General features: G+C 36.1%; 1 protein-coding gene across 2 annotated transcripts in view; it reads right to left on the bottom strand.

Moving 5' to 3' along the window:
* The window catches only part of LOC145664669 (uncharacterized), a 32,553-nt gene extending 11,734 nt beyond the window's left edge, over window positions 1-20,819 (bottom strand). Inside the window, exons 1-2 of one of the 2 annotated variants that reach the window (XM_081731516.1) lie at window positions 19,303-20,819; window positions 2,556-2,605 (exon numbers count right to left, since the gene is read on the bottom strand). In XM_081731516.1, coding sequence (XP_081587642.1) covers window positions 2,556-2,605; window positions 19,303-20,509 — 1,257 coding nt within the window. In that variant the 5' untranslated portion in view covers window positions 20,510-20,819. The remainder of the gene's footprint in view (window positions 1-2,555; window positions 2,606-19,302) is intronic. The other variant, XM_081731514.1, reaches the window with a different exon arrangement.
* Window positions 20,820-27,019: the final 6,200 nt, after the last annotated feature.

Genomic DNA, 27,019 nt, shown 5'->3' with positions numbered 1-27,019 from the left:
GCAATTCGCAAATGGTTTTTCGTCTTTCAACGTCTCTGTCTTTCAATTCATGTGGAACCCAATGTGACATCTTTTGAATCATTCCCATGGCTTTCAAGCGTTTGGAGACTGTTGTTTGATCAACGCCTAATGCTGCTGCAAGTTGTTCCTGCGTTTGACACGAATCCTGCTCGAGCAATGCTGTCAATTCTTCGTCTTGAAATTTTTTTGGCTGTCCAGCTCGCTCTTGGTCTGCCAAGCCGAAATCACCACTTCTAAACCGTGCAAACCACTTTTGACACGTTCGCTCAGCTAGAGCATGGTCACCATACACTTCCACCAAAATACGATGACTTTCAGTCGCACTTTTCTGCATGTTAAAGTAATGCAGCAGGACACCCCGCAAAAACACTTTATCAGGCACAAATTGTGCCATGTTCACTTAACTACAAACTGGTGTTGTTGACGCTTTAATCCACTGCTCTATACTACGAACGATACGCGACAGGGGTTTGCAACACATGTGTGGATACACGGAACTGTGGGACGCTCCGTTCGTTGCGCCATCACTTGTCCACCCGCACGAATTAATTCCTAGACCAAATACACTCGGACACTCTTCCTTAAGTCCTTATTCCATAAGATCTTCATATAACTTTTGTATCAGTGGTAATTTAAAACCTATTACAAAAATAAGTCGCCTAGAGAGTGATTAGGACTATGATACGAATAAGAACAAAAACTGAAAAACTGGAATATACATAAAAAATCGTTCAAAAGCGAGGTTACTGCACTAATCTTAAGACATATATATAAAATGAAAGTCACTATGTTTGTGACTTCGCACGCTTACACTACCCAACCGATCTCAATCAAATTTTCAACACACATGAGGTGCGGGCAGGGGATGGTTTTTATCATTTCACTCTGTGCAACTTAGGGGTTGGGGAGATATTTCGAAATGATCTAAAATGACCGATATTAGTGTCGAATCCATAGTTTTCGGGGTCACTGAGATGAACAGTGACACTTCAGATGAATTTAAATCCAAATTCAGCCCCACTACTTAGGGAAGAGGGAGATTTATTAAAATGATCGAAAATGACCGATATCAGTATCGAATTCATAGTTTTCGGGGTCGCTAAGACGAACAGTAACACTTCCAATGCCGTTTAAATCCAAATTCACCTCTTGATGTCCAAAATGAAACGTATTCTCCCAGTACGAAAAACGAGTATTCTGCTAGTATTTATATATTGTCGAATATAGTAAAATAACAGTCTTACAATATACTTAGAATGGCAAGAGGTCATCAGTACTGATAAAAATTTTCGCAGTTCTTACATTATCACTGTTGATTGCAAATTATGTGAAGCTCTTATTGTGAAATAAGGGCTTAAACCAGGGATGAAAATAAGCAACAAAATTTTGCTAGCCCGGGAAAAAAGCTACTAGCACACATCCCACAAAAGAAATTATTTACTTTGCTTTAGTATGATACTAAATACTCGCCTGCACCGATGAAGCACTCGCCCGGGTTATTTGCATCCCTGGCTTAAACTATTGTATGTCCCAGGCCCTTGCTGGCCCACCGGGACATGTCCCGGTGCGCCCTCCGACACATCACATTATAAATAAAGGTGCAAGTTATTTTATAGCAAATTCTTACAGTTGTTATTGGTTAAAAAAAAAAGTGATAAGTACAGTGCACTCTTTACATAAGGCGCCCTTGCGAAACCACATCAAAGATAAACGGTCTTATTTATTCTTCTGTATGGCACAGTTCTGTACAATGAATACACACTATTACTGTTGATAAAGAACCTGTGAAGGGTATAGTGCGCCCTGCGAAACACATTATAGATAAGTGATTTTAGTTGTTCTTCTGTATATCAATTCTGTACAGTAAATTCAAGTAGTGGCTGTTGGTAAAGAACCTGCAAAGGGTACAGTGCGCCCTTATAAGAAGCAGCCTGCAAAATATCACATTATAAATATTTTTAAAATTCTTCTGTATACCAGCTTTGTATTATACATTCATACAATTGCTATTGGCAGAGAACAGGTAAAGGGCACAATCACTTTAAAAAATGTATAATGTAAAGCCAGTAAAGCAATTAACATGCAGGTCTATTTGGTAAAATATAGCGGCTTTTCGTGCTGCTACTCATTTATTGCACAAAAAAAAAAAAAAAAAAACAAAAAAAAAAGCTACGCGCAATAGATATAGCGCAGTTTAAAAAATTCAAGTTTTTTTTAAAGCTCTTACAAATTTGATTGTTTTAGAGCAGTGTTCGAATAATTAATCTATTGTATTTCTAAAATATAGCTATATTCATTTATGGGCTATATTTAGCTTCATTATGTTTGACAAAAAACTATGACATGAGTTAGAAAGTGTTTCTCTAGTAAAGACGTTATCACAGTTTAGCTATTTACGTTACTGAACAAGTTTGGTGGTTTTAATACATAAAATGGCGCCCATATATAGTATATACAGGGTTTAACTTAATTAATGTAACAAACATCGGAAGCTGATTCCTAACACCGAGATAAAACGAAAAGTACAGACCAACCTGGGTGTAAAAATGCCTCCTTTCGGTGCCTTGATTACCCGAAAATTTGTCTGAAAAATGAAAAAAAAAAAAAAATAAATAAATAAATAAAATAAATAAATAAATAAATAAATAAATAAATAAATAAATAAAAAATAGCCATAACTCAAGAACAAAACTTTGGATCGAAGTCACGTAAAAGCGAATGTCTATTATTTTTAGTTGTCGATTCCATTAGTGCACAATCGAATATAGTGCAATCGCGGCGCAAGGGTAACACAAAACTGGAGTATTCCTTCACTTCTTTTATCAAATGTTGAATGAGGGAAATGAACAACAATCAAGTACAAGATTTCAACAATCAAAAATAGTAGCACATTGCCCAAGTTAGAACACTTAGACTTCGAAAGAAAGAGAGATACACATGTGCGATTGATCTATTTGGCTCAGTTCAGAATAAACTCTCGAAAGAAGCATTTAAATGAAACGAAATCTTTAACGTATCACATTTATATCTTCTAGACTAACGGTGACGAACGATAAATGAATGGCTTCCTGTTTTAAGTTACTAGTGTGTGAAAATGGAAAAAAGAACTTTGATCCTGATTTGGTTTAAAACGATTATGCATAGGACTGTAGTATCCAAAAATTGAAAGTTCATATGTGATGAATGAGTGTACAAGGGATTCTCCACATGATAATAAGGATTCCCAAATATTGTGTGAATACATATTGGGCGAAAGTAAGGTGCATTAAAGGGCTTCCTTCTCGTAATATGTAATTCCGTGGAAATGATACTCCTGTGTACAGATGGTAAAAGAATGGAAGAAACATGAGATGTTGTACATGTTACATAACGATACAAAGAAATGCGCTGGAACAGTATACTTGATTGATTTATACGTTTGGTGAATCTTCTTCCAGGGATACTTTCCTAGGGGCTTCACCCTCCCTTGGAGTTGGCAAACCGCTTCTTACCTCTGAGCTAAGAAAAACTACATTGCTATTGTGATTATACCAAAATAGCGTCCTAGTATATTTCACTTACATTATGATTTTGTCACTGCTAGAGAAATTCTCTAGAAAAAAGCTTGGTGGAATTACATCCAAAATATGGAGGAAAATCTTTTTTCGTCGCTCTAATGTACCTTGGAGTTGGATGGAATACCTACACGGAAGAAAGAGAATGTGGCACTTTTTTGTAAACATAGCAGTACGTACGTAGCTCATAGTGCTTTCACTAAGAGCATGATGCTTTGATCGCACACTACGGAACTATCGTCCCCTATGTGAAAATTGCGAGTGGCTCGCAGAAGGCTGTCTTGCAGTTTTGATGTGAAATGGCGTCAATTTACGTCGCTGTGTTGTGGTAGGCATCTACACAACATGTGAGTGATATACATAGCCCGATACTTTGGTGTTTCATGTGGAATTGCTGTATAACAGGATAGGAAGTGTTGAGTTCAGCGATAGAGGATTGTAGCCAGGCATTTACGGTAGCGTAAAAGTGTAGACGTTGGGGTTTAAGTAAAACTGATTGTGTTAATATGTACGTGCCTGCGCAGTAGCAGATAACCCAGTTCACGAGCTGGCACATATACACCTCGTTTATGGAGAGGCCTTTATATCGTGACCGGACCATCAAAGGAGATTAACTTCCCCTGTGTTCTTCCACGTCTCCATATTCGCTTTCGAAAGATAAGGTCTCTTCAATATCCCCAATGTGAAATCGGAGGAAAATGCACCATATGGAGAGTAGAATTTGAAGCCAACATAGTTTGAATGATCAGAGACCGTAATGAAACTAGCAGTAGCCATGTGCGATATGATGAATAACTTTGTGGTAGGACTATATTTATTACCAGACAGCCAGTGTGGGAGTATTATTTTCACATATTGTTCTCCCAAAATTGTTAGAACATGTGAACTTGAACATAAGAGAGCAGATGTGATCTCAGCATGACAGTGCACCTGCACATTTTCACAGGGATATGCAGACCTACCTAAATGAAACATTCCCAGATCGCTGGGTTGGGAGAAAAGGATCTCGTTCACCCTATCTCACGCTCCTTGATTTCTTTTTTGGGAGGGTATGAAACACCTTTCGTACGCAACACCAGCCACGACAGCCGAAGAACTTGTTGCTCGAGTTACTACTGCTGTAGCAGCCATCTCTTAAATTTCAGGTATGTTTGACAGCAGGTGGAAAAATTTGCTTCGTCGATGTTATCTTTTCAATGCGGTTAACCATGGACAATATCAGACTGTGAATTGTTATTCTTCACAGCTGTCTCGTGTACACATACTGCATTGCACAAATACTGTACAAGGTACCTCTGAGTATTTCACAGTTATCCTACTTTGTACAAAACAGAATAAATAGGTAGTTTAAAACTGTATTTCTTTGTATCATTGTGCAACAAGCGCAATAGCTTGTGTTTAGTCGAGTTTCATTGCTTTTGTGCACGGAATTATTATCTTCCACGGAATTACGTATTGCAAGGAAGAAATCCTTTAATACAGCTTTCTTTCGCCCAAATTGTATTCAGATAATTTGTGGGAATTACTGTTGTCATGCGAAGAATCCCTTGTAGTCTCGTTCATCATACATGACCTTTGCTGCCTCACTGTCTTATGCACAGTCGCTATAAACCTAACCTGGATCAAAGTTATTTTTTTTTTTTCATTTTTACACACTCTTCACTTGGACACCAAGCCGTTCATTTATAATCCGTTACCATTAGCCTAGAAGATATAACTGTGATATGTTAAAGATTTCATTTAAATTCTAATTCCGAACATTTATTCTGTGCTGATACAAAATACATTAATCATACATGTGTATCTCCCCCCCCTTTTTTTTTAATCTTTTTTGAACGATGTACTATTACTTTTGATCCTAGAAATCTTGCACTTGATTGTTTATCATTTTCCTCATTCAACGTTTGATAAAATACTAGAAGGAATACTTCAGTTCCTTTGAGAGTCACCATTGCACCGTTACTGCACTACATCGGATTGTACACTAATGGAATCTACGACTAAAAATAATGAACATTCCCTTTTGCAGGATTTCGATCCGACATTTTGTTCTCGAGTATGGCTGTTTTTCCATTTTCCGAAAATTTTCGGGTGGTCACAGCTCCGAGGCATTTTCACAACCAGGTTGGTCTATACTTTCATTTTATCTCAGGGAGAAGAATTAGTTCCCGACGTTTCTTACAGTAAGTTGCACCACACACACACATTATATATATATATATATATATATATATATATATATATATATATATATATATATATATATATAATACGTATTTACGGGTGCCCTTTTGGTAGACTTGTCCACCGTCCTCGGTAGTATGCCAACACGGCCCTGGTATGTCAAGAAAAAAATGACTGAGTAACCCGTTTTAAAATTACTATTTTTCAATTCTTTTTTTTTTTTTTAAAGAAAGTAAGTAACAAGAGACGCAGTTACAAAAGAACAATCATAGCGCTTATTTACCACATGGACTAGGTATAAGACAACTATTTTACGGTTTGATTTTTAGTACAGCAACTAGGCAATACCAAATAACAATACTAATAATAATAATAATAAAACTTATATTTGTTGGTGTGTCCAAGGAACAGGGATGATATACCGCATTAAATTTAATTGTGAAACATTTCAAAAATGTAAAAAAGAATTACCAGACAAAATACACAAACAATTAGGCCATGGTCTCATTTCAATAAACAAAATTAGGCGATGAATATAATTGGAAATTAGCAAAAGAACTAAGAGAGAATACAGAATTAAATGAAGCTCTCCCCGCTAATCTAGTGGATAGTGTACGCACCTTTGGTACATAGAATCCCAAGTTCGACTTCCTGTATAAAAGCATCGAAAATCTTGTATGCATTACGGTGGTTCGGATTCCAATTTAGAACTGTAGGTCCACGTCTCATACAGCCTCTAATGAAAAAGGATGCTAAATTCCAGATAGAATGGAATCTTTGAGTTTAACGTCCCACGATTATGCCGGTTGGGCTAAAGGAGACGACGATTAAAGCAAATGAATGATAATGGAAAAATTGGCGGAATAAGAAAGTGGGAGGAAATGGGAGTACCCGAAGAAAACCCACGAGCACGATGTTGTTCACCATTAACTTACTTAGCCGGGGATCGAACCAGGGACTTCACGTACCAGAGGTAAGCGTTCTACCACTGAACCACCGTGCTTCCCCTTAACTCCAATTAACGAAGAACCAACAATTAAATGGAATTCAAGTTTCAGAAAAGAAATAATATCTATTATTATAAAATGCATATTTTCAAATTATATTGGGGGCTCAGTGGTAGAGCGTTCACCTCTGGTGCTTCGGGTCCCTGGTTCGATCCCAGCTCGCGCCGTGTGGACTTTGTGGTGGACAAATACTGTGGTCATGGGTTTCTCAGGGTTCTCCAGTTTCCTCCCACTTTCTTCATTCCACCATTTCACTCATTTCTCACCATCACCGTCTCCTTTAACCTAACCGGCATAACCGTGGGATGTAAAACTTAAAGATTTCATTTCATTTTTTTCAAATTATATACTTTTATCGGATGAAAAATATAACAAATACCACATGAAAAGTTCATGAAAATTAAACACAGCTTAAGATAATATTACAGAATATAATGGGAACAATAACAAAATGATTAAGAATTTCATTGAAAAAAAAGTGGGGTTAAAATACTGCAGACTTGAAATATTGAAGACATTAACCAAAAGATGATAGTGAGCGAGAATCTTTGAGTGCTATAATGTAGAGTAAAAGTGCACCTACACCGCTGAAGAAAAACATGCCGAGAAAATATCTGACGAGGGTGTAAAACAAATTGATTTAAATGAGTTTTCGCGTCTGTGTGCGGAATGCCCGCAAACGATATTTCGAGAGATAGCAAAAGTGATTTTCAGATAAAACTAGTGTTCTTAAAGGAACTGTTTTTCATATAAGAAGGAAACAAAAAAAAAAAAAAAAAAAAAAGTTATTCCCGGGAAGATACATTGTATGGTTTAAAGACAGACAAAAATAGTGATTTTGAAAAAAATGCTTTGCGTAAAAGGGTGCATGATTTCATAGTTCATAATGAGCCCCAACTGTGAATAAGATCCTGCATAGTAATCCTGGCTTTCCTACTTCCAGTCAAACAACTCTGTATCGTCTTTTGAAAGATCGATTTCTATTTATAACACGTTTTCGCCCTATCTAACATTTGACATGGATGATATTCTTTCGTGGAGACGAACTTATTTAAACAACGATAAGAAACTATGGGAATAAAGGACGTAAGATTTATTACCAAAATGGAACCTGGGTTAATGCACGTCACATCGTATCGCGAGAATGGCATTTTACAACGGTTACGGATAAATACCAAGTTTTATTGGTGGAATTATTCACACAACTCAAGCAGCCAACTGGAAAGATTAATAGCCACATAGAGAGTGACAGTTGTTTGTCGAAAATTCTGTTTGAATCTGAAACAGGTAAAGATTACTATGACGAGATAACGCGCTAAGTTTTCAGTAACTGGTTAAGAAGTGTACCAAAAGTAGAACGAAATACTGCCATAGTTCTCGAGAACGTTCCCAACCATTGCATAAAAACGGAAAGGTTTATTAATAAATCATTGACAGAACACAGTTTGAGTTAGTTACAAGACAAACCATTGAACAGTCGCGAGATCTTAAAGAAAGGATAAATAAAAATATGTTAAACACTGCAAATTATGCTTGCAAGTTATATGACAAACGATAACTTAATGTTATGGACGAAATTATGAAAAGTGACATGTTAAGTCTTCCTTCGTACAAACTCAACAAAACTTTAAAGGTTATGTTGCGACGCATAACACAACGTTACAATCATTCGACAGTTCACAGTATGTGGGAGGGGGGTCTCAAGTATGAGCTGATGAATGGTGACGTTGCATGCAACACATTATTGGAGGAAGAGAGAAATAAATGGCAAAAGGAATGTGCTTCAGAAACTGTAAATCAACTTATTAATGCTGAAGACGACGATAGTGAATTAACTAGTATAGAAATTATAGTCCACTTCAGCAACCTGGATTAAAAGAAATCTGGTAAAAGAAAGAAAAAAAAAAGGTTATTTATTTTCGTATAGGATCAAATGTAGTTTTAAGTAGTTGATGATATTTCAAGTTTAACGCTTCTACGAACAAGCCCTGAAAGTTATGACAGAGTAATGAGTATCCTCATGTGAAATTATAGTTTCTATACACTCTTATTGCCATACTTGATTGCAAATTGTACAGCATACATTATTTATTTGGTACCATGGCGACTCCTGAGGGAAGTTTTATCGCTAATATATATATATATATATATTCCGACCCAAAGGAATTAGTCCGCATTTTACCGACAAAAGCTGTATACAAGAATTAGTACGTAATCTTTTTTCCCTTAGCTTCAATCTAGAAAACATTAATTTTTACCGATGAGTGATTCCTATCAAGATCTGCTTCTGGTCTTAAGTATGCAAGAAAGGAAACAAAAGTTTCGCAGGTATGCAGTATTCTTAAAAACAGCGATCTTTCAGGTTTTTCTCATTGAAGGCACTTCGTTATATTTGAGTATTATCTCTGGTCCTCACACACCCAATTATGACAGATATTACACACAACTTTTGACTTTCTGTCGACTTTCCTTGTGCACAGAAACCATATTCGTTAATTCGTTTGCTCTCCCTGCCTTAGACTCGAAAGTCCTTCCTCCAATTTCCTCCATCTCTTAAACAATCATGAATTCAGAAAACGGGACGATGATTTTTCCTTCGGAGCTACAAAATTGCCCCTTGCGGCATATCTCCGACTGCTCAACGTAGTTCATAGTTCACCAGTATTTTCGTACTACTAAGTTCCATTATCCTGTATACAAAAATTCCACCCGCGGGAAATTTTCAGAAATCATTACTGGCTTGAAGAATGGGTTATTTGTTAAGTACTCCAGAAAAAGCCACTTCAAAATCTTTCTTGGTTTCACTGCGTATTGTAAGCGAAAAACGAATCTGGGAGCAGCCAATTCTCGCATAATTAACTTTCGTTTCTCCAATTTTGTTGCTTTTCAGTGCGGGTATATAGCTGTGTTAAATGACATAAGCATTCACAGAAGCTATTTGAAGGACTTCCATTTCAACACAAAATGGCCTGGCATCTTCTTGTTGATCACACGCAATTATACCTCTATACCCTCTTTATCATTAGATTCTCAACAACAACCCGCCTACAATAAATGTTTTCTTGTCTCTGATGCTCGAAATTTCTCCCCAAATATGCTGAGTACAAAGAAGAGAGACTGCTTCTGCTCACTTCCAACTATTCAATCCAATGAATACTTGTTTAAGCAAAACAATCTTGAATTTCTATATTATTTTATAAATGACTGTTTCAAAACTTGATATTAAGTATAAATGTTTTGGGGAACCTTTACTTCTTATGCACGTCAAATTTCTGATAGCGTATCTAGAACATGTTAGAGACTTATTGTCGTGAAACAAGGATGAAGTCCCTTGACCCTGTCAATCTAATGTTCTTTTAGGTGTGTGGATAAACCTTTAGCACGTAGATCCTCTTGCCTCGAATCAACCACACGGTCTTTCACTTTCGTTCAAATATTTCTTTTCGTCATGAATGTATAGGACTTGAGGAAGAACGACAGATGTCGTTAAGTCCCGGAATGGGATGGATTTTAGTTTAGCGTCCCGTTCAGCATCAAGGCTATATGAGACGTTGACCTACAGTTTAACGTGGGATCCTAACCATAAGAGCTTCCTCTGGGAACTGAACCCGAGACTCCACACCAAAGACGCGTACGATATCCACATCGTAAGTCCTGGGATTCACTAAATGTCCTTATAATTCTCGAATTTACCCTCGAAAAGATGAAGCACAACGTGAGTTATGAATAGTATGTTACATCTTATTTTTCAAGGCGACCGTGAAGTGGAGAGTGCATAGATTAACGCATTTTTTGGTGTTTAGTGATTGCCCTTATCAAATGACTTACTACTAATTTAATATGTAATCGTTATTTCAGTTTTTTTTTCTACAAAGCACATGTACACACTTCATAATCCAGTACCTTTCACAAATTGTTTTTCATATGTTTCTATCTAATGTTGTTGTGTTCTCCAAGATAGTCACAGGATGAAAGGATACAATAGTCTAGCGTAGCAGTTCACGAAGATACTGACGAAAGTAGCAGAAACTACTACTGGAATCATGAAACAAACAAGACGTCTTTTTCATGGATACAAAGTTAGTAATAGCAATTCACAGACATTTCGTGAGTTCTTCTCTTTTCTCTTATACAAGGTGTCCGAAAAGTAATGGCGAAAAATGGTACCAGAGATTCCTGGCACGAAAACAAGTAAAGAGGTTTATGTGACATATACTGGAAGTTGACAGAAGCGGAGCTAGACAGCTCCGAAAGTGGGGGAAAGGAACTTCACACTTGCCTATCGGAATAAAGATAGAAGCTAGGAAAGGTGTTGAGAAATACTGTCACCGTTATTTAAGGCTCATTTATTACTTTTAACCAAAATGGAAAAGACATTGCTGACTTCGAACTTACTAAACATGCCTCGTATGAGAAAGAACTGCTTCTCTCACAAGTTTGGTATGTTTGCCTATGTGTTTGTGCGCTTAGCTCCTATCGTAAGACCTTATATGGCCAGGAAACAGGGAAATCGTTCACGCAGTGTCTGCATTCTTTGTGATTGTTTCTCTGGACTTGGTTCCTAAATTGCGAATTTTCGGGACATTTTCTTTCCGCCCACGCTTTGTTATATGCAAGAGATAATTGGAGAAACGATTCATTCGCGCGATTCCTTGTTTGGACCCAGGACCCTTGTCCTTGCTTGGAGCCATCCATAAGCATAATTCGGGTGTTTTGTCGTAAGTTGTTTCGTATCATTGTATGAAGTGCGCTCCTCTGCCTGGGTCGAGATACTTATTCGGAAGTCGAAATTTATATTTGAGTGAAAAAAAAAAAAAAAAAAAAAAAACTGTGTGTTGGAGCGTATTCCTAAGCATATCGACAGTGTTGTGATGAGTTAAGCATCACGGACAGTGGGATGTTCAGTATTCGCAGATACCTTGGTATTCGTCCATATTTTTATATTTGGTGTAACAGTGTGCCGCCTAAGACGTCCGCAAATAAGATTAACATCACATGTGAGAGTGTAAACGTATCGGCGTAGACGAACATAAATCACCGCCTGCGAAACCTGCTGCTAACCTCTGTCATTATTCAAGCCTAGGTGTTGGGACCAAGACGACCTCAAAGTGGATTGAGCGGTCGAAGATCATAGCGAGTACCACAGACATATTTAAATCGAGAACTGAGTCACCTAATATGAAAAGGGTAAATTTATTAAACGGCCGTATAAATCAAAGATAGAAAGTTTGCGCATTTGTATGATTAATGTCATTTTGCATGTAGTTTAATTTGCAGTAATTATTATTATATGTGTTATATACTATAAAATAGGATTTTATTTACTTGCAAGGTCATTTCTAGCTTACCATTCGTGTCCAGTTAATCTATATATTTATATTCATATCCGCCGTCTCCCAGCTTCGGTTGTGATAGAATATGGATACGACGTATGGGTGAATCGGCTTTCGTTGTGGCATAGCTGGGGGAAAAAATACAGAGAGACAGCAGAGAAGTGAGTAGCATATTTGTGTGTACAGAAAATCACGTCCACAACGAAAAACCACGATTTCAATACAAAAAAATCAGGGGGGATGAGAGAGAAATCCTCCTCGGTTGAACTGAATGTTTTCCGTAAGTTTTGAATTTCCTTATGTTAATTTTCTCGGATGTACGCTTCATTCTCCGTGTAAAATATCCTTTAATTCCTACACTGACTCTGAGGTTTGTACAAATGCTAGGGTCATTTTGCTTTGTTGTCATTGTTGTCATTCATGGATAACAACTTCGTAATGCATCGTTGCATTGCCCGTGTCGGAAAGTCATTCCGAGAATCCTCAGATGATGTGTGGGGAATTCCTTGTACACTTACGTCAAGGAATGCATTTAACATGTAAAGCCGATGATTTTTATGTATTTCTGACCCGGCTTGATGTAATTCTGACTCTATTATTATCATCCCAATAGGCAGGTGTGAAGTTCCCTTCTTCCCACATTCGAAGCTGTCTAGCTCTGCCCCTGTCCACTTTCGGACTATATATATCATATAAACTTTTTTGCTTGTTCTTGTCTGTTTTGCTTCAGGAGTCTGTGGTTTCATTCTTTTCCATTACTTTTGGGGCACCCTGTATATTGGTTCATGTGTTTTGACAATGGTAGTGATAGCTTCCGTAGACGTAACGAAACATGTCAGTAATTAATGAACAATGTTGTAACCTTATGAATACCATCTCATGTTACGTGGTTAGCTTCTGTATGCCGTCCACTTCCGTGGAATACATTTCTTTAGTTGGCATGCTGTACAGGAGATTCAGAATAAGAATAATAACTTTCCTTTTCCAGTAATCGGTAGAACTCAACGTGACTGGTGTTTCTAACCTCAAGCTTCTAGTAATTATGCAGCCAAGTTCCAATCCAACCAACTTGAACCAAGGCTCCGTTCATTCACGAACATCGCAAATGTATTGAATTTCCAATCTTTAATTTCCACCATCGAAAAGTTCACGCTCTGTGCATACCAGTAATTCAATAAGTACCAAAACTGAAACAACAAAGAAACTCAAATATGCATAAGGAAAATAACTACATCACGGAAAAAATGGAAGAAACAAACTTTTTTTTTCGTATTTGACAAAGTATGTTTCAAAACAGCACTATCCTGGGTAATTTTGCTCCTTTTATTTCTTTTTCCAATATATATATATATATATAAATGTTGTTGTGTGATGATTCATTTTACGAAGTTTTTTGGTGCTGTTTCTAAAGAAAGCTAGAGCCGGAGTTCGCATCTGTTTCGCCAGTAAACATATACATAAATTTGTAAAAATATGATCATAGTAAACTTACCATCACTGACAGAGAAAAAGGTTGAGTTCCGTTAAGCCCAGCTATGATTACTGAAAATTTGCAAAATTTACCGGGAAGAATTGGCGAATGTGGTTGTTGTAGGGTGTGACAGAATAAGAAAAAGGTAGAAATTAGCGTTTATTTATGAATATTCGTGATATTAAAGATGGAGTTATTTTGCTAGCCCATTGTGGAGAAAGTGGTATATATCTGTATAGGCTGTAATTTAGCAGCGTTTAGTTTTGTGCAGTAAAATACCAACAACGAGGAAAATCAATGAACGTAAGGATGCAATGTGCAAAGTGTACGAAAGATGTTATAAGAAATACTAAAGGATGTGCGCTTTCAAATGTAATGCAATAATCAACAATGTGAAATGTTATTGGGAAAAAGCGGTAATAAAGGGAAAATTTTTCAAGCGTGCTTGATCGTCAGTGGACTAGGTGCTATATTTTACTCCATAAGAAAGACAAGAATGAAGAAAATGTAAAAGTGTCGCAAAGCTGTGCAATATGCAAGGCATTTGTTTTATGCCATATGAAGTGTGTCTCCACTATCCTCGTTTATTCGAGTACCCACAGTCGCTGACGACCTCTTCGCTGTCGCTCGGGCACCCTGCTACCAGTGTTTGCCCAAGAGGGCCCAGCCCGAAGAAAGAAAGAAAAAAAAAAAAAAAAAAAAACCAGCGGTTTTCTTCGGGTTGAATCCACCTGAGTTTTTGTTAGTATATTATTGGCACAACTCAGGTGATTACATTGAAAGTTATTTTTATCAGATTTTGGACTTTCCTTGGGCGAATTAGACGCTTTCACGTTAAGATATACAACATTTAACGTAAGACCTTTTTAAAGTTCAGAATGCATTAACTGAATAAAATAAAATAATAATAACAAAAACTTAGCTTCGAGATAATTACAGAACAAATTAATGTACGTATGGATTATGTTTATAGCCTATTTGACGTACAATATGTAATTTTATATTTTAGAAGATACTTTCCGTGAAGTGCGCTAGCCGATTCGGCAACGCCGAGGGACGTTATCCCTCATAAGTTTGGCGGATTTGAGATCATAGGTGCCGGTACTACCAGTAAATATATAAATATATTAGTAAAACTACTAGTATTATAAAAATAAATAATTATTATTTCTTACCTTCGATGGTATCACAACTATTCTTTAGTAAAATTTGGTTTTGAGTTGATTTGATTTTAACGTCCCTTTCAGCAGCAAGGCTATATGAGACGTAGATCAACTGATTAACGTGGAATCCGAACCACATAAGCTCCCGCTGTGAATCGTACCCAGGTCTCCCACACCAAAGACGCGTACACTAACCACGTAGCCACGAAGGGGCCCAAAATTTGGTTTTCCAACAAAACAGTTCAGTTCAGTCATTTGTTGCTACTCTTCAAGTAAGTATTCTGTAGAATCAACACCAACAAAGCGTAAAAATTCTTGTCATATTTAAGAGGCTTAATGCTCGGAGTTCCGAAGATCATGTAACGCTTACTATTTCAAGTGCTGAATTCAACTTCCGTTCTAATGCTGAATGCAGTAAAGAAACCTGCATTTTCGAAAAAAGAAAAAAAAAAAAAAAAAAAAAGTGAAAGAAGTGCTCGTGATATTCCCGTATTTGAAGGCACAAAGCATCGAAAGTGAACTTGAACAATAAAACCATTTATTTTACGCTGGAAAATATTTACTTCAAATGAGGCATTTTGAAACATTTATTTTATGACATGAACTATACCTTTGTTTTCCAAGGTGTCTACCAAAATTCCAAAATGAAATTTTGTGACTTTTTCGAGAAATTTTCTTTAACGAACCATAAAATTTCCCAACATTCTCAAGAGCGAATTCGGGTGCAAATTAGGCCGAATTTTCAGGCATGCGATAGAATACTTTGCTTACGATTCAGTCGCGTCTAAAGCCCATCATAAAGACATTTTTGGTGGTGAATTTTGACATTTGCTAGAACAAAATTTTCCGGTCAGTGCTTATATTTATACAGTTAAAAAAAAAAAAAAAAAAAAAAAAAAAATTCGTGACCCAAAAGCTAAATTTCGTGACTTTTTCTTGACTTTCATGACCGTTTTCTGATTTCGTGACTTTTTCATGACTTTCGTGACCGATAGACACCCTGTTTTAAATTAATATATATTTGGTATTCATACTTGGCAAACGTCACTAAGGCTCCTGGGATAATTCGATCTATATTTGTTCGTTTGTCTGCCTGTACCATACACACTACAGAGAACAACTTTGTCTTGTAAGTTCAAAATTTTCAGTCTAAATTTTCGATATGGATTTTGGCGGCATACCAACGTAAATTTTCAAAATGGCAGCCCTATTTTTTTTCTTTTTTCAAAATAGCAATATTAGGTCTTTTAAGTTGAAATTTTCAAAGTAGAAGCACGAAACACACTAAATTAGATGTATATATATTTTGGCGACAATCCACGTAAAATTTCAAAATGACGGCCATTTTTCAAAATATTGGGTATCCACACTACGGGATACAATTTTCGGACTTTTATGTTGAAGTTCTGAAGGTAGAAACGCGAGACATTTCAAATTTGCTGTATACATTTTTTTCGGTGATTCAATGTAAAATTTCAAAATGGCGGCCATTTTTTCAAACCGACAGTGAATACAAAATTGTTGCAAGTTGTGACAATGGCAATCTTGAAATAGAAATCACATTTTAACACTTTTACCCCAAAGACACTGAAATATTTCGAAAAAACTAACATAAACCCGAAAAAACCGAATTAAACTCGAAAATACCATATAGGCGCAGGTGGGTGTTTTTTTTTTCTTTTTTCAGAAAAACTCGGGATTTTCAAACCCTGCCTGCTACGCTCCTGTCCTGAATCGGTTAAACAGCATTTATGCTTATGTGGCCACTTGGTATTAGTTGGTTGATTAAACACACACATTTGCTGAGAAAACAATATATTTAGTTTTTTAATGTAAATATATTGATTTGCTCAGCAAATGATTGTTCTGTGTTTAATTATATACAAAGAAAAGCTTCTACTTTTAGAAAATATTGGGAGTTGGTTTGAGTTCGTGTTTTATATTCAGCCCTCCTAAGTCAATCTGCACTCAGTAATAAACACATACCTTAAGAAACTTTTTTAAGGCAGTAAGAGTGCATTTCATGCTTTATATATATAGAAACTGGATGTAGTTAGCTGGATGTTGCGACACAAGAGGATACTTATATTAATGAAATATTAACTTCTCTTAGCAGGAAATGCACTATTACTGCCTTACAGTGCCGGCAAAAAACGTTGTGGGGAAAAAAAAAAACTACATGAAAAATCCACATAACGGGGTCAAGCGCCGTTCCCACCATAAAAATATGAGAGGAGCCCGATGATGACGTCAGTGATTAGCGCGCCACTTGCAATCTTCCCTCACCCAGCAGAAGCTCAGTGTGCCTCGTAGCGTTGTACGGCGAGACAGTTCTTTCTTTGCTCTGTGCAGTTAGATTTTTGTTTAAGTTCTTGAAAGTAAGTGGTCTTATAACTTTGTTCTGATTACACACAATGGGTCGTAAAAAGCTGACAATGGCAGAGAAATCCCGGGCCTTAACTCTTCTGGAGAAAGATGATTCGGTAATCACTGTATCCAGTGATCTTGGAGTGTCAAGAGAGACAATTTACCAGCTAAAGCGTTCAGCGGCGTCATTTCCTCCTGGAACTGTACCATGTAGGAAGTCCGGCTCCGGTGCACCTAGAAAGACTTCACCAAGGATTGATAAACTTCTAAAGCGTGAAGTAATGTCAAATCCCTTCATAACAGCTGTAGAATTGAAAAATAAGTATCCTGAGCTCCTCCAGAATGTCGCAACTACGACAGTTCGTCACCGTCTGCAAAAGGATCTGGGCTTGCCAAGTCGCCGTGCTGCGAAGAAGCCCCTTCTTACAGCAGCAATGAAGAGAAGAAGGCTCGACTTCTGTAAGAAATATCAAGATTGGACACCTGAAGAGTGGAAAGATGTGATGTTTAGTGATGAGAGCACTTTTAGGTTGATCCGGAATGGATCCAAGATGGTGCGCTGTCCGAGTACTGCTTCATGGTATGACCCGAAATTTACAGTTAAGACTACTAATACGCTGAATGTGTGCTGGTTTGGGGGACATTCAGTGGTAAAACAAGGGCAGAGGAGGATTGTACTTTCTTCCCAAGAGTGAAACCATGAAAGCAAGCAATTATATTAATGTTTTTGAAGAACATTTACTTCCTTTTTGGGACATTCATGAGTGTAATTATTTTATGCATGATGGGGTCCCGGACCACATGTCCAAGGCCGTGCAAAAGTTTCTCAGTGACCATAATATCCCTCTGTTAGAGTGGCCAGTTAATTCTCCTGACATTAATCCAATCGAAAACGCCTGTAACGTCATGAAAAACAAGATTCAAGAGACACGACCAAACAACATCAAGGATCTAAAGGAAACGATCAAAACACTGTGGATAACCATGGACTCTACATACTTCGCCAGCCTGGCTGAATCAATGGCTAAACGACTGCAGATGGTGATAAAATGTAAAGGCGATATGACAAAATACTAATTGTAAAGTATTAGCCACAATAAAATACTTCAATATTATGAATTTGTAATGATTTCTGATTTGTTTCACAATGTAGATTTTTTTTTTTTTTTTTTTTTTGCCGGCACTGTAGAATGTTTCTGAGGAAGTTGTTGTTTCTAATTATCGGTGCATATCGACTTTAGGAGCATTGTTACAGTATGTGTACATATGGTGTAGGAACTGCTGTGCACGAAACGGAATTAAGTTAAAAGCACAAACTAACTTATGGTAGGCGGCCAGGAGCAAGCGTTAGCGAGGGATGTCGGTAGGGAGCAGGTGCATTGGCGACGGTGAGTATACGTTTAAACGAGGATAGGACAAACAGTTTATATGACATGAAACATGCCATGTGTGTGGCATAGGTTTGCAATACTTCTGTAATCACCTTGTACTCCATCTTCACATAGCACTTCATGTCTTTCTCATGGAGTACCGGTACTACATGGTAAAAAGCACACTTGCTATTCCGTATTTCTACCTTATTATACATGTAAGAAGTAATACATGCAAATGTTTTAGTTACTTGTACAATCCGTATTGTCAAATCAAGTATCTATTTCTTTCGTGGATTTTATAAATTAGTGCACCCATAAAACGGGATAACACCAAAAATTTTGCCCCATTTTACATCATCTGGTTTAGATGCAACTCTCCTTTTCTTAGTTTTCGACCAAAATTTCTACATTCCCATTACTGCAACTAAACGCCCTAGGTTAGTTAAGGAGACAATGGCTTTGAAACACCGTCATATTATGCTCCATTGCCTGTTCACCTAATACTGCATCAATACAAGAAATCATATAGGCCGGAACTTCATTATTCTCCCTAATCATCCCTACACTGATGACCTTTAATTGCCTTTTACGTTACTCTGATCATATTTATGTCTTCGTGAATAAAATTTGTATTTCGGAGCCATCATCTGAAGCAGATTACCCACGAAACGTTACGTAACCTTACCTAACCTACCTGCCACAACTGGCAATACCTTCGGTATTTGATTTGTAATTTTTAACCAATTACTTCTGTTCATTACCTGGCGGGACTTAACGGAATAAATGTCGAGAACAAAATAAACACAATATGTTAAAACATAGTCATTACCTTTAATCGGTGACCAACTGTTAGATGGAATTGTAGCCACAGCAGTAGTGGTACCAGCATCAGTGTAATCTGGAGTATCTGCAATTTGCTGCATGTGATTTGAAGAATTGCCAGTTTGTTGCATGTAATCCCCAGTAGTGGAATCTTGTTGATAGAAATCTTCTACAACTTCATACCTATATATTACTTCAGAATGATGACTATCCTTATCAAAGTCTTCAGAATGTGAATGACTATCCTTGTCAAAATCTTCAGAGTGTGAATGACTATCATTGTCAAACTGTTTTGACCTACGCCTACGATCGTGGCTTTCATAGTCCGGAAACTGACTATGCCTTTTCGCAAGTGTTCTATCATTTGATTCGCTTATACTTCGTTCCAGTTCACTAGGATGGCTACTTCTACTACCTGAGGAAGACCTGCTACGACGTCTGTGCTTACGTTTTTTCTTACTCCGATGACGTTTGTGTTTCTTGCGTTTATATCGCTTTCGTTTTGATCTATCCCGACTTCTTGAACTACTACTACTGCTACTACTACTACTACGCCTCCGCTTTCGCTTTCGTTCTTTTATAACAACAACACTCCTATGCATCTTCCTACTCCTATGATTTCTTCTCAATTCTTTTTCATGTGGTTTCACTTTAATACGTTTGTCTTCTATATGTGGGTTTCTTAAAAGAATAGACCTGTGCTCTGGATTCGGTTGGTATATTTGCAATTGTGTACATTGTGAAGTACTTGCTGCTGGAACTTCCTTTGGATCAACAATATCCGCCAAGAGCTGTTGTCCATCGTGTAAAATCGCATCATCTGGAATATCAGTCCATTTTCCAAATTTTTTGTTAAAATACTTAAAAATAACAGAGTCAGTGCTCCGAACCAGCGGCGATATTTCACAACATCTTTGTACTATATGGTAGAAACGCTGTCTCACATATTCCATTGTATTTTGTATACCAAAATTAACCACTACATTGCGTCCACGAAAAGATACTAGTACTTCCTTCTTTCCCCCGTCAATGTCAACCACTTCCCCTTCTTCAAAGTTGGAATCATACTTAAGGTCATCTGGAAAATCCTTGAAAGCATCTTCCACAATATCACTTAAACTATCCACTGAATTATCGTCTCCACCTCGCATCACAGTACTAGCGTCCGACAGGTAATCCATATTCGACTCGGTTCGATTTTGAAATGTAAACATTATTACTTTATTACCATTTTCAGTACAAATAATATACTAAGTTGGCCTCACACAGTATCACAAATAACTCTCTTGAAGCTCACCACGTAAGATGTACAGAAAAGGCCTTTGTACAGAAACAGTTCATTATTAGTTAACGACATTGTGTAATCAAATTTTATCCACTAGCTTTGTCCAAGACACAAGTCAGTATTTACTACATTTTTTCATCGCACATCTTTTTAACAAAATAAAGTTCCAAACTTTAACGACCGATCCATGGGAAATAAAACAACTATCGTTGTTCCATTTCTAACCAAGGGAACCAAGATATCAGTTCAGTGTTGCCAAAATGTTGGCACAAAAAGTTGCTAAACGAAAATTGAAATGATTCCAATTTTAAAATAAAAAGTCGCTATAAAAGTTATTCGTTAAGTCCGTTGTCTATAAATATTGTTTTGTAAATAAAGTTGTAGATGTAACATAAATAATATGTTCTACTCACGGCAGTGGCGGATCTATAGCCGGGCCGGGGGACTAGGTCACCCAGTTTTTGAGTGACAAAAGTAATTGAAGCTATTATTTATATATTTCTGAAAATTTATAGTAAACTCTTCTGCCTGCCCTCCTCCAGGTTTTTATCCTCTACATTCTTCTCTGCAGAACGCAAGCAATCCTTGAATTTAGGGATGATTTCACATTGTGTCCGGTACTTTCGTTCGTACATTGGAGTCATAATACGGGATAGCTTTGGAACTGGAGGGTCAAAGAAAAGTTAACTAACATAATATAGCCTAACCTTACCTAATCTAATCCATTATAACGTAATCTAACCTGAACCAACATAAAATACGGAAAATGTACCAAGAAAGTGAGAAATTTTAACTCAAATAAATCTCACCCCATAATTCCTAAAATATACCTATAGTTCCGAAATACTTAACACTACAGTTCTTACTTATATGTTTCGTTTTTTTAAAGAAAAAGTGCAGAATAATTTTAAAATCTCAAAGGACAAATATAACAAAAAAAAACTTCATTTTATTTACATATCTCTAGCTAATCTCCTTGTTATCACTAACGCTATATTTCTTATGCAAGGGTGCCCATGGTCTGGTTTCCAGAGAGAGGTAAATATAATAGACATTTCAAATATTGCGATGTCTTGTAGGTAGAGTCAATAATGGACCGAGATTTAATCCTTCACCTATTTTATTATAAAATACGAAGTAATATTTGTAATTTACAAAGTTCATATCACAAAGTCTCTATTATAAGCAAGGTTAAAGGATATATCGTTTCGTAAGGGAACCCCTTTATTTAAGTCAGCCGCCAGTGCGTCTTATGGTGACTCCAGGTTATGGTCCTAGTAAACCTCAGCTCAAAGCAGCCTTGCGAGGTTACGTTGTGTTGAGGAATCCCCTTAGCTTCATAGTAGCCTCCAGGGATATTAGGATAGGTATATCCTCTTAATCCAAAGCGACCTTCAGAGCCGAGGTGGGTTGACGATCAGTGGTCAACTGATCCCTTCCTCAGGTATGCCTGTCTTGGATTGTGTTGAGTTGAAGTGTCGAGTTGTTGCTGGTTTGGTTGTCCATGGCTTGATGTGTTGTTATATGCTGGTGGATGGAGCCGCAACTGTCGCTAGCTCATCCATTCCAGTAGCTGTATAGGAATATCAGACCAAGCTACGCAGGCAGGAGGTCGCCCCAGACAATGGCTATAGAGTTTAGTTGTATAGAAATACACTATTGTTTAAATGACATATGATGACAGGTAATGGGTAGTGTACTATTGTATGTATAGGAGTTACATAAAAGAGAATAATAAAAGATGTCAAAGTTATAAAGATAAATGATTAGTAAAAGAAAAGAAACAAAGCATTGGAAACTTGTTGAACAATGGTAGAATGTTATAAAGAATAATAGAACTATACAATACATTGTAGTTATATGAAAAGAATAATAAAAGAGAAACCTTGGAAAATCATTTAACAAGGGTAGATTGTTATAAAGAATAATAGAAGTATACATTACATTGTAGTTGTATGGGTCGGGTATGGACTTTTGGGTTTCGGGTAGAACAACAATGAATTTCGAAAAAGTACTTATTCAGGCGTAATAACAATTGAAAGTGTATTATTATACAAAATTTGGTAGGTACCCCAATAGGGTTTGGGGGTATCATGGGGTACCAAATGTATAAATTTTTAAATATTTTGAAACATATGTCTACGAAATCTTTCAGTGAACGTTACAAATACTAGATAATCGAAAACCACATTTCGCTACACCTCTTGGTTACCGAAATATGGGGAAATAAACAGTGATACCATAGATGTGTGGGGTTTGCGTACTAGATGGAAAAATTTCGAAAAACTAAACACATTCCTAATAACAATCTTAAAAGACGTTTAAATCCAAAACAAACACAAACAGCTGTGGGGTTTTAGGGGTACCATGGGGTCGTAAAACATCCATTTCTAAACATTAGCAAAACACGGCTTAACATATTTTAAAAAACATTACATAGATGTATTTACCGAAAATACCAAGTCAGTACACCTAACTGTTACCGAAATATAGGGAAATAAAAAACTGGCATCATAGGTTAGTGGGATTCACGTGCTAAAAGTTACAGTTTTGAAAAATTAATTATTCAGGCCTAACAATAATACCAAGAATATTCATAATCCATAAAGAAAAACACATACTAATGGGGTTTAGGGGTACCAAGGGGTTTGTGAAACACCACATCTACTTCAGTTTTCAATTTCTTTCCGCTAGCTTAAACACAACCCTCAGCTGGGTAAAATACCGAAAACTGCATGTCAATATCTAAAAAAGGAACCGAGATTTTAAGGATAGCATTTTTAATGACGTCATACATATATAGATATTTATGGATATGGATTTTTGGGTTTCTACTATAAGGAGGAGAAATTTCACAAAACTAATATATGTGCATTAATATACAATCTAATAGACATTCTGTAGTAAAATATGATGGTACCCCTATGGGCTAAAACAGAACCCCACAATAGTTTTTATAAAAAAGAATACTTCATTTACTAATTTCTTTCGGCTACCTTAAACCATTCAATCAGCTGTGTCAAATACTGAAAACCGCATGTCAATATCTAAAAAAGGAACCGAGATTTTAAGAATTGTATTTTTGATGACGTCATAAATATAGATTCTTATGGATATGGACTTTGTGGTTTCTACTATAAAGAATAGAAACTTCACAAAACTAATATATGTGCGTTAAAATACAATCTAATGCACGTTTTGTAGTAAAATACGATGGTATCCCTATGGGTTAAGTGAGAACCCCACTATAGTTTCTATAAAAAGATTACAACATTTACTAATATCTTTCGGCTACCTTAAACAATGCGCTCAGCTGTGTCGAATACCGAAAACTGCATGTCAATATCTAAAAAAAAAAAACCGAGATTTTAAGAATTGTATTTTTGATGACGTCATAAATATAGATTCATATGGATATGGACTTTTGGGTTTCTACTATAAGGAATAGAAACTTCACAAAACTAATATATGTGAGTTAATATACAATCTAATGCACGTTTTGTAGTAAAATATGATTTTATCCCTATGGGTTAAGTGAGAACCCCACTATAGTTTCTATAAAAAGATTACAACGTTTACTAATTTCTTTCGGCTACCTTAAACAATGCGCTCAGCTGTGTCGAATACCGAAAACTGCATGTCAATATCTAAAAAAGGAACTGAGATTTTAAGAATTGTATTTTTGATGACGTCATAAATATAGATTCTTATGGATATGGACTTTTGGGTTTCTACTATGAGGAATAGAAACATCACAAAACTAATATATGTGCGTTAATATACAATCTAATGCACGTTTTGTAGTAAAATATGATGGTATCCCTATGGGTTAAGTGAGAACCCCACTATAGTTTCTATAAAAAGATTACAACATTTACTTATTTCTTTCGGCTACCTTAAAGAATGCGCTCAGCTGTGTCGAATACCGAAACTGCATGTTAATATCTAGATAAGGAAACGAGATTTTAAGAATTGTATTTTTGATGACGTCATAAATATAGATTCTTATGGACATGGACTTTTGGATTTCTACTATAAGGAATAGAAACTTACAAAACTAATATATGTGCGTTAATATACAATCTAATGCACGTTTTCTAGTAAAATATGATGATATCCCTATGAGTTAAGTGAGAACCCCACTATAGTTTCTATAAAAAGATTACAACACTAACTAATAATTTCATTCGGCTAACTTAAACAATGCGCTCAGCTGTGTCGAATACCGAAAACTGCATGTCAATATCTGGAAAAGAAACCGAGATTTTAAGAATTGTATTTTTTGATGACGTCATAAATATAGATTCATATGGATATGGACTTTTGGGTTTCTACTATTAGGAATAGAAACTTCACAAAACTAATATAAGTGCGTTAATATACAATAAAATACACGTTTCGTAGTAAAATATGATGGTACCTTTATGGGTTAAGTGAGAACCCCACTATAGTTTCTATAAAAAGAGTACAACATTTACTAATTTCTTTCGGCTACCTTAAACAATGCGCTCAGCTGTGTCGAATACCGAAAACTGCATGTCAATATCTATAAAAGGAACCGAGATTTTAAGAATTGCATTTTTGATGACGTCATAAATATAGATTCTTATGGATATGGACTTTTGGATTTCTCCTATAAAAAATAGAAACTTCACAAAACTAATATATGTGCGTTAATACACAATCTAATGCACGTTTTATAGTAAAATATGATGGTAACCCTATGAGTTAAGTGAGAACCCCACTATAGTTTCTATAAAAAGATTACAACATTTACTAATAATTTCTTTCGGCTACCTTAAACAATGCGCTCAGCTGAGTCGAATACCGAAAACTGCATGTCAATATCTAGAAAAGGAACCGAGATTTTAAGAATTGTATTTTTGATGACGTCATAAATATAGATTCATATGGATATGGACTTTTGGGTTTCTACTATGAGGAATAGAAACTTCACAAAACTAATATATGTGCGTTAATATAGAATCTAATGCACGTATTGTACTAAAATATGATGGTTCCCCTAAGGGTTAAGTGAGAACCCCACTATAGTTTCTATAAAAAGATTACAACATTTACTAATTTCTTTCATCTACCTTAAACAATTCAATCAGCTGAGTCGAATATTGAAACCTGCATGTCAATATCTAAAAAAGGAACCGAGATTTTAAGAATTGTATTTTTGATGACGTCAGAAATATACTCGTATGGATATGGACTTTTGGGTTTCTACTATAAGGAGTAGAAACTTCACAAAACTACTATATGTGCGTTAATATACAATATAATGCACGTTTTGTAGTAAAATATGATGGTACCTTTATGGGTTAAGTGAGAACCCCACTATGATTTCTATAAAAAGATTAACACATTTACTGATTTCTTTCGGCTATCTTAAACAATATGCTCGGCTGTGTCGAATACCGAAAACTGCATGTCAATATCTAAGAAAGGAACCGAGATTTTAAGAATTGTATTTTTGATGACGTCATAAATATAGATTCATGTGGATATGGACTTTTGGGTTTCTACTATGAGGAAAAGAAACTTCACAAAACTAATATATGTGCGTTAATATACAATCTAATGCACGCTTTGTAGTAAAATATGATGGTACCCCTAAAAGTTAAGTGAGAACCCCACTATAGTTTCTATAAAAAGATTAACACATTTACTAATTTCTTTCGGCTACCTTAAACAATGCGCTCAGCTGTGTCGAATACCGAAAACTGCATGTCAATATCTAAAAAAGGAACCGAGATTTTAAGAATTGTATTTTTGATGAGATCATAAATATAGATTCTTATGGATATGGACTTTTGGGTTTCTACTATGAGGAATAGAAACTTCACAAAACTAATATATGTGCGTTAATATATAATCTAATGCACGTTTTGTAGTAAAATATGATGGTACCCATATGGGTTAAGTGAAAACCCCACTATAGTTCCTATAAAAATATTACAACATTTACTAATTTCTTTCGGGTGCGTTAAACAATGCGCTCAGCTGTGTCTAGTACCGAAAACTGCATGTCAATATCTACATAAGGAACCGAGATTTTAAGAATTGTATTTTTGATGACGTCATAAATATAGATTCATATGGATATGGACTTTTGGGTTTTCACTATAAGCAATAGAAACTTCTCAAAACTAATATATGTGCGCTAATATACAATCTAATGTACGTTTTGTAGTAAAATATGATAGTATCCCTATGGGTTATTTGAGAACCCCACTATAGTTTCTATAAAAGAATTACAACATTTACTAATTTCTTTCGGCTACCTTAAACAATGCGCTCAGCTGTGTCGAATACCGAAAACTGCATGTAAATATCTAAAATAGGAACCGAGATTTTAAGAATTGTATTTTTGATGACGTCATAAATATAGATTCATATGGATATGGACTTTCGGATTTCTACTATAAAGAGT

This window comes from Thermobia domestica, chromosome 11, assembly GCF_964235325.1.
Source record: "Thermobia domestica chromosome 11, izTheDome1.hap1.1, whole genome shotgun sequence".
Lineage (NCBI taxonomy): Eukaryota > Metazoa > Arthropoda > Insecta > Zygentoma > Lepismatidae > Thermobia > Thermobia domestica.
This window is presented reverse-complemented; position numbering and strand designations above follow the sequence as displayed.